At 49.2% G+C, this 9,622-nt stretch overlaps 1 protein-coding gene across 1 annotated transcript; it reads left to right on the forward strand.

Moving 5' to 3' along the window:
- The first annotated feature begins 3,106 nt into the window (after positions 1-3,106).
- On the forward strand, positions 3,107-8,596 carry LOC142767458 (uncharacterized). The gene is made up of 2 exons (XM_075869159.1): positions 3,107-3,201; positions 3,285-8,596. The coding sequence occupies exon 2, from the start codon at positions 3,324-3,326 to the stop codon at positions 4,980-4,982; it is 1,659 nt and encodes a 552-aa protein (XP_075725274.1). The 5' UTR covers positions 3,107-3,201; positions 3,285-3,323; the 3' UTR covers positions 4,983-8,596.
- The last annotated feature ends 1,026 nt before the right edge of the window (positions 8,597-9,622 follow it).

The raw sequence follows: 9,622 nt of genomic DNA on the forward strand, positions 1-9,622 counted from the left end.
TATTCATCAATTCTAAATTATAAAAGTTTCGGTAACAGAAATACGCATGGATATCTATGCGTCTTTGGAACACACGCCGCAAATTACGCCGACAGCATGGGATCTCTTGAAGGCCAGATGGCGTGATTGCGCAGGAGGCAGGGCAAACACGCCATTCACGTCTAACGTCACAATTGAATGAAACATTGAGGCGTATTGAAATATTTTAGCGCACAGGTAATCTAACCGGCGCAACGCAAGGGTACATTGGGGCGAAATGAGCTCAATACGACCTGCTGTTGAGGGCAATGTCCGGGGCTTTTAAACGCGCAATGGAACTGCACCTGCCTACGGATAAACTAGGTAACTTGGCATACGCACAGTGAGTAGGGGTAAGGAAACACCAGCCCAGTACGGACAGAGTATGGACAAAGCACGGACAGAGTGCGGGAGCATCGTCACAGATGTCAAATCAATCGAGGAGGTCTTTCGGGAGCATTTTGAAAGGCTCTACTCTGCAGGCCATCGCTCCAAAGACAGCAACCAGCACCAAAGGATCACAGGCTTTTGTAAAGGCTTGCCCTCGCTCTGTCGTGAGGCGTCTGATATGCTCTGCGCTGAGGCGACAATAGATGAAGTTCGCCAAGCCCCGAGGAAAATGAACACTACCGCGACTCCAGGTCGAGACAGAATAATGATGGCGTTTTATATAACTATCTTCGACGTCCTAGGCGACGCACTTACTGACATAGTCAACGGGTTCATCGTTGATGGGCAAAAGCCGAGGTCTTTCAGTGAGGGCCGTGTAGTCTTGCTGCCAAAGTAAGGCATAGATCCTGACGATGCACGGTCGTGGAGACCGATTATCCTCCTTAACACGGACTACAAACTTGTAGCTACGATCCTTGGCTTGAGTCTAAAACCTTTTTTGCCCGATATAGTGTCACCCACGCAAACGTGAGCAATAACGAGCAAGTCGATTTTTCAAACACTTACTCTGATAAGGGATTTGTTCTACTATGCCAACGCCAAAAACGTTACCGGTGCTTTCGTGTCGTTGGATCAAGCTAAGGCCTTCGACAGGCTCGAACATTACTACCTATACTGCGTACTTAGAATGTTTGGTTTGCCTGAGCAGTACGTCCGCTGTATAAAGCTTCTATAGAGCGACATGACCAGCCGACTCCTCATCAATGGCGTAGAGACAACAAGCTTTCCAGTAACAAGAGGTGTTCGCCAGGGATGCCCAATCGCACCGGTGCTCTTTGTTCTTTTCATAGGTCCTCTCCTTAAGAAAGTCGCAAAGTGTCCTAATATTCAGGGCTTTCCAATGACAAGTCTGGGGTCAGTTAACATCGCCGCTTATGCGGATGACATCTCTGTGTTCGTGCGAAACCAAGCCAGATACCGCGCTTTTTTTTGAGCTGTTTGAAGAGTATGCCAGTTTATGGGGTACTTTCCTGAATGCGGAGAAAATGAAAGCCCTTCGTTTCGGTGGCTTCCACGGCTCTTTGCCGGGCGGTATTCGAAACGTGGATGCCGTAAAAGTTCTCAGGGTATACTTTCAGGACAGGAAGGGGGGCAGAAGAAATTGGGACGACGCCGTACATTGATCCACGCAGGTCTTCGCGTATACCACTGACTTCAATTTGTCACTTGATTGATTGATTGATTGATTGATTGATTGATTGATTTGTGGGGTTTAACGTCCCAAAACCACCATATGATTATGAGAGACGCCGTAGTGGAGGGCTCCGGAAATTTCGACCACCTGAGATTCTTTAACGTGCACCCAAATCTGAGCACACGGGCCTCGACATTTCCGTCTCCATCGGATATGTTCAATTTGTCACTTGACGCCCAAGTGACGGTGGGGGAAACCAAAGCATGCGCATATGCTTTTTATATCGGGCACATTTCACTCATACGCAAACTTTTAGCGAGCCACCTTGCGTCATTGGTTGGAGCCTTCCTATTGGATGGTAAGACTGCATGGTAACTTCAACAAAAGTTCCTGAAGCTCTCAAAAAGTTGCGGAGGCCTTAGATGTTGCGACATTCACAAATGCACTTGCAGCTAAAACAGTTCACAAATTGTTTCAGGACAATGACTATCCTGGTCGCAGCTATCGCTCTATTGCACCGGAACTCTAGGAGCCGAATTCACGTCGGAAAGATACCGGGGGCCTCAAACAGAACACCCACAAGCCTTTTATAAACTAGCAGAGGGCCTCAAGCGTTCGGTTGACAGCGACGCGGCCAAAGAATACTTTGCAAACCTTGCACCCACACGCATTAGCCAAATGTTAGTCGGTTGCTCTATTACTGACGAGGAAAAAACAGAGATGAAGGCCCAGCAAGTGGATCAAATGGCAGAACAGCCACGTACCGGAAATAGAGAAGTTGATTGTCTGTGGCGGTGGGACGCGTTGCCCACTCATCAGAGACTGTCAAAGTGGGGTGCCGTGTCCAATGACCACTGCCCCAACTGCGGGAAAAGAGAAACGATATGCCACATGGTGTTTGAATGCGTAGTGGTCAAATGCGTGTGACACGTCGTGCGTCGTCAATTCGGAGTGTCAATTCCTTCAGGCTGCCAGCGCAGAAGAGCTTATTTGAACAACTCGTGCTGTACGTCAGAATGTTCGTCTTGCGGCGTCGCCGCTATATGGCCGTAGCACGACGACGACCCCAACAATTACAGAAGATTAGAATGATCATGGTTCGTTACCTTACAGAACAGATTGAAACGCAGGGTGAAGAAGCCTTCATCAAAAGGTGTCATACACGTTTTTTTTTTTTGGGGGGGGGGGGGGGGCTCGGAATGGAAATACTGAATTTTCTTTATTGCCGTTTTAACTCGGGGAAAAATTGCTTTTCGTCAAACGCAATATGTGAATCTGTGCCAACTTAGTGCTTTTTGCATTTCTTTTCTCCTTGATTTCTTGAGTGATTCGTGATCTGTGTAAAATGTCCGCCGCAGCCGCCGTCTTGCCAGAGGCACTCCTGGGCAATCATTTTCACTCCGGCATTTTTTAATCCTCCTTGGGCTTCACTCCTGAGCAACGGTTTTCACTCCAGCAATTGATATCTTCAAAGCTATCGGGGGGACGCGTCTTGATCCCGATCAAACGCTGACGTGTGTACGTTTGGCTCCGGCTACTTACCGTGTTATGACCACCTCTTCAGGTCCTTGGACCCTGGATCACACATCACACCAACTGTAAGTGGACCTGGCACCCATTCGACACCTTGTTGGGATGTGATAATGCTCCTTGAGAACAGTGCTGACTGTTTATTGTTCAGCTCGACCGCTTCCGCGCTAGGCCTAACCGCCGGCCTAGTATGAGTGGAGGCGCCCAGCGCGACGCGGCCAGCGTCGCAGCGGGCGTCGCTGCTGGAGGCGACGCCGCTCGCTCATGGCGTGCTCTACATGCTGACCTTCGTCCCACTGGTTCATCGGCTGACACCTGCGCAGCGGATCTGAAGAAACCATCTTCATGGGAGCCTAAACCTCCACCACTGCCCGATGCGGACTACAAGGTGATTCTTCGGATACGCGGGGGTCTCGACTGTACCAAGTTGCACCCCTGTGTCTTACGACAACTCGTTCTCAAAGCAGTTGGACTTCCCATCAGCAGCCCTGATCAAATCAGGGTCAATCCCACCAGTCACACAGTGCTCGTGAGTACGTCAAGCATGGACCGAGCAGATTTATACCACAACATCCGGACCTTAAAGTTCAACGGAGTCCCCTACGAAGTCGTCACCCACGTTGCCGACCCTGTAGATTCTTGTCGTGGAAGGTTTCATCTCCCTCTGGATTACGCTGACGAGGAAATCCTTCCAACCCTCCAAAGATGTAATCCAGCCATGACCATTGGGGCCGCTCGCCGACTGAGCACCACCGAAACCATCTTGGTTGTTTTCCGTGGCACGCACGTCCCTTTTTACATCAACTACGAAGGCTGCACGCTTCGCTGCCGCCCATTCCGACTGAAGGTGGAAGCCTGCACCCGTTGCCGAAAAATTGGACATCGCCAGGATGTCTGCCCCTCTACTCCCGATGCAATCTGTCACAAGTGCGGACTGAAGGATTCCTCAATGGACCATGAATGTGAACCCGTCTGTGTCGTGTGTGGTGGAGCTCACATCACCGGTTCCCCATTGTGCAAACAGCGTTACAAGACTAAGACACCTAAATACCAGACACCTAAGCCCTCAGAAGTTCCATCATCCCGGACACCGAGCCTTAATCGCTCGCAAGAGCGTGGCCCACAGCGGGGTCGCAGCAAGAGCAAGAGGCGGGGCCCAAACTCGACTCCCAAAGAACTTGACTTCCCGACCCAGTCAACGAACCCCCATTCCACCAGTCATCTGCCAAACCCATTAAAGGTAAGCTGGGCACAGGCAGCTTCCTCTAACTGCTCCTTATCTCAAAACATTAGCCTAGAAAAAGTTCTAGCTGAAAACGCTAGCCTCAAGGCAGAAATTCAAAAGTTAAAGCTCGAGCTACAATCCCGAATGCCCCTTAGCAATCTTTCGCAGCATTCCGAACCACGATCTTTCATTCCTGCTCAATCGCCCCCTGCTGTTGAACCCACGATACCTCTTCCTCCTACTGACATGGACACTACAATGCCTCGAGACACCTCCCAGCTGCCACCCTCAAATAAGCGCAAAACCCCTGCCACACCACGCGAAGAAGAATCTCTCAGCGACACAGTTCTAACTCTTAACGATAGGATAAACGCCCTCGAAAATAAAACACAGAAGAAATTCGCCGTCATTGAAAGTAAGATTTCTCACATAGAGAGCAGATTCACAGCTCAGGAGACGGGCCAAGCTGCCATAAATGACAAACTTGACAAGTTTCTAGATTTTGTACAAACTCAAATGCAGCAGACCACTGCATGGATTGCGGCCGTCACGGCCAATAATCCAAATATAGCCGTACCCGCCTTCTCTCCTACACCCCCTCCCGACAATGGCTGCAAACCCTAATCGCTCGAACTTTGTAGTATGGCAATGGAACTGCAGGGGGTTCCGCAAAAAGAAAGCGACTCTTCAACAATATTTGGCCTCCTGCCCCAAACCCCCTGCAGTCATTGCCCTACAAGAGACCCACGGAAACATAACTTTTCCCGGTTACAGTGTACACCAAACTAAATCTCTAAATTCTCCCGATACTGCAATATTAACGCAAAAACATTTGACGGTAACTCACTCTAATTTCGACGGCGTCGATGTGGAGCACAACTTTTTGGAGGTCCTTCCTTGTAAAACTCAAGAATCGCCTTTATACGTATTAAACGTCTATAGTAGGCCACAGGCGAAACACCATCGCTTCAATACTCTCTTTGCCCGAGCCATTGCGGCCGCGAAACATCACCCTCTCCTAATACTTGGTGATTTTAATGCACCAAATCAAGTATGGGGCCACTCTGTTTCTACACCCAAGGGTAGGGCTTTGTGGGTTCACATACAGGATCACCGCCTCACCCTCCACAACAATATAGACATGCCCACTAGATTAGGTAATAGTGTAGCTAAAGATACATCTCCCGATCTTACACTCAGCCATCGCGTTCACTTTGTCACATGGACCAACCTGAACATTAACTTCGGTAGTGACCACTACATTATTCAAACTACCATACACTTCCGACACAAACCTTTAGCTCCCAAGCGCCTGAGCCTTATTAACTGGAACAAGTTTCGCGAGGCCCGTCACTGCTCGGCGCCTACTGAGATAGATGATATCTCGGAATGGGTACAGCAATTGCACACTGACACAAAAACGCATACCACCATGTTACCACCTGATACGCCTTTTACAATAGTTGACACCCGACTTCTTCACATGTGGGAAGCTAAGCAATCTCTCCTCAAACGCTGGAAGAAGAGGCGACACAATCGCCGACTGAGACTGAGAATTGCGAGACTCGATTTGCAAATTCAGGACTATGCCATACAGCTTGCTTGTCAACAATGGACCCAGAAATGCGAAAGCATGCATGGCCACCTAGACAGCAAGATGACATGGCAGCTCCTGCGGCATTTATTAGACCCTACCATATCACGTACCGCAAATAATCATCACATTAACAAACTACTTCACTCGCACAAAGGTAACTTAAACACTCTTTTTAATGATCTTCGCGACAAACACCTACCCAGCGCGTATCGATACGATGCACCTGACTATATCGGACAACCAAATGATGATCTCAGTAGCCCCATAACGGAGGCTGAGGTTAGACACGCGCTTGCGAACCTTCGCACCTCATCTGCACCAGGCCCTGACCTCGTCAATAATAAACTTCTCCGCAACTTAGATGAAAACTCAATTATAGCCCTCACTAAATTTTTTAACCACTGCTTCGACACTTCTACCTTGCCGGCTGCGTGGAAGGACGCCAGAGTTATTTTCATACCAAAACCTGGTAAGCCCATAAACACAGCCAACCTACGTCCGATTTCCCTCACTTCATGCATCGGAAAAACACTTGAACATGTAATCCTCAACCGCCTTAGCAAATTTATAGAAGAACACAACTTATACCCTCACGAAATGATAGGCTTCCGTAAATCCCTTTCCAGTCAAGATGTCATGCTTCGACTGAAGCATGACATCATTATCCCTAACTCTAGCCTCGATACTCAAGCAATTCTCAGTCTCGATCTCCATGGGGCTTTTAACAACGTCAGCCACACTGCCATATTGAGTGAACTGAGCGCTATAGGCGTTGGTAAAAAGATTCATGATTACATATCTGCGTTCCTTTCGAACCGTACGGCAACTATTTACATTGGGTCTGAACACTCTTGTTCTTACTCCTTGGGGAGTTTCGGCACACCTCAAGGATCAGTGTTATCACCTTTCCTTTTTAACATCGCGATGATGCCGCTGGCTCGAACGCTGAGATCCATATCAGATCTCAAATTTTCACTTTATGCAGATGATATTACCCTCTGGATGACAGGCGGCTCCGATGGTCACATTCAGGAAACTCTGCAGACTGCTGCTGACAGGGTGGTGGTTTGTGCGGGTAACATGAATCTGACCTGTTCACCCACTAAATCTGAACTGCTCCTCCTTCCTGCCCATCGGGGCTCGGAAAAGCACATCTCTGATATACAAATAACACTGAACAATACACCCGTGCCTAAAGTTGACAGACTCAGGGTGCTTGGACTACACATACAACGAAATCGACTAAACACACACACCATTAAAGCACTTCAAACAACTGTGGACCACACTCTACGCCTTATAGGCAGGATATCTAATAAGCATGGCGGGCTACGAGAGGCAGAGCTCCTCCGCCTCATCCAAGCCTTCGTCCTCAATAAAGTGACTTATTCTCTCCCTTATCTGTTCCTTCTGAGAAGAGAACAAAATAACGTAGACACTTTGTTACGTAAAATCTACAAATTCGCTCTCGGAGTCCCCATTCGAACGTCCACCGCACGGCTCATGGAGACAGGCACATTGAACACCTTAACTGAACTTATTGAAGCACACTTAACTTCACAATATGCTCGTCTTTCCAACACACAGACCGGAAGATACATACTCGATACCCTCAGTATCAGGCCAACTCCAACCACTAACGCCAAACACACTATTCCGCGTGAAATACACAAGAATCTACTCATTCCGCCGCTCCCTAAAAACATGCACCCTGTGCACCACGAGCAACGTCGACGACAGCGTGCAAAAACTCTCGAAAAACGATTTTCTACTTCTAAAGAAGTGCTCTACGTTGACGCTGCCGAATACAGTACTCGTCCTTTTTTCGCCCTCTCAGTTGTGAATTCGCTAGGTCAGATATCTGCTGCTGCTTCTATTTCTGCTTCCTCTTCTGAGGAGGCGGAAGAAGCAGCCATAGCTCTGGCCCTTACAGTTCCAAATTATTCACTTATTATTAGTGATTCAAAAACTGCCATCTACAATTTTGGAGCGGGTAGGGTGTCCAAAACAGCCCTCTCCCTCCTTTTGGCCCATCCCCCGCAACAAGACACGGCTTTAATATGGACTCCCGCGCACGCGGGCCTTGCCGGTAACGAGGCGGCTCACGCCAGCGCCCGAGGATTTACGTTCCGGGCGCAGGCGCTGGAAGAGCCAGGCCCCGTTTCGACAACGGCACCGTTTGCTGCGCGGGATCGCCTTTTAACATTTCACGACATCTGTAGTCACTACCGCCTTGGTCGTTTATCCTTACCGCCGCTAACGTCGAAATCCATACGAAGGCGCGAAGTACTGTGGCGACAGCTGCAGACTCACACCTTTCCTTCTCCTTACATTCTTCACCTCATGTACCCTTCTCTTTACCCGTCCTCCTCCTGTAAATATTGCTCCGCACAGAAAGCAAATCTTAATCATATCATGTGGGGGTGCCCTAAGCACCCCCCTCCACCGTCCCTTCGAAAACTAATTAGTAATGAGGAGCAGTGGGAGGCTGCCATGCGCAGCTTGAAACCCGACGTCCAGGAGGCCATCCTGGGTTGGGCAGAGAGGGTTGCGGAGGACTATCGAGCGTAGCAATCTCTCCTCATCTCTCTTCCATTGCACCTTTCCTTTACAAAGGAAAAATAAAGTTTATACCTACCTACCTACCACTCCAGCAATTTTTTTAAACTTCCTTGTTTGCAACATTTTCACATCGCGAGCTAACTCACAACGCAGCCAATGGCACGCACGCTTGGGTACGAAGCTGCGAATGACGTAACTGATAGCACAGCCAATAAAGACCGCGCATGACACCACCGCCGGATGGTTTTAAGTGCGAACGCTATTTATAAGCGACCCTGAATCCACCGTCCGCGGTGCACTTCCTCCTCTCCCCTAGCAACGGCGCGAGGAGCGGAAAGTAGCATCTGTAGCAACGGCGCAGTGACGTCACACACCACGTGATTGCGCGCGCTCCGCCCTCTGCTACGTGGCTGTGCGCCCCAGCGCAGCCACGACTTGCTCGAGATCGGCAAGTCTTATAGGTATGAATCCATCGCAGGCATCAACCTCGACTGGGATACCCCCAACAATGAGTACAACGCTATCGAATGCGAGCATTGCACGCGTCGTTGAAGATGTCGGGCTGGTTGAAGACAAGGCAGCGTGACGAAGGGCCCGTGATGCCGAGCGCAAGCGGGCGAAGGGGGCCGCGCTCATAAACATCATTATAGGGCTAATTTACTCTTACATATACGCGTAAACTCACCAAGATTTTCCGAGAGGGTCCAATGGTTCCTGGGGATCGCAACGTGATCACGCGGGGGAGTTTACGTTAACTCACTGGTGAACGCCAAAGGATTTTAACTTTACTCCCCCTCATAGCATCACCCCGTGCATTCGCACTTGACCATGTTCACCCTCGGGTAAATGCTCGGGAGTTCTTTTTTTTTTTCGTTTCTCCTAACCATAATAAGTGCAGGCGCCGTCCTTAAATCTGCGGCTCATCAGTCGTTCCTCTGTGCGAGAGAGTTAGCCACGTGGTTTTCATTGCAGACATAAGTACTTTAGCGCTGCTAACACAAATACTACGTGCTATAGTAGCTAAAGGTTCGATGTCATTACTCAAAACATTACTCAAAACAGGTTGAACGCGTTGCGGGTTCTTTGGAACGAGCTCGGAAGACGG

This window comes from Rhipicephalus microplus, chromosome 7, assembly GCF_043290135.1.
Source record: "Rhipicephalus microplus isolate Deutch F79 chromosome 7, USDA_Rmic, whole genome shotgun sequence".
Taxonomy (NCBI): domain Eukaryota; kingdom Metazoa; phylum Arthropoda; class Arachnida; order Ixodida; family Ixodidae; genus Rhipicephalus; species Rhipicephalus microplus.

What these genes read in the sequence shown, in the direction of transcription:
- LOC142767458 (XM_075869159.1), top strand. Translation starts at nt 3,324, where the DNA reads ATGAGTGGAGGCGCCCAGCGCGACGCGGCCAGCGTCGCAGCGGGCGTC.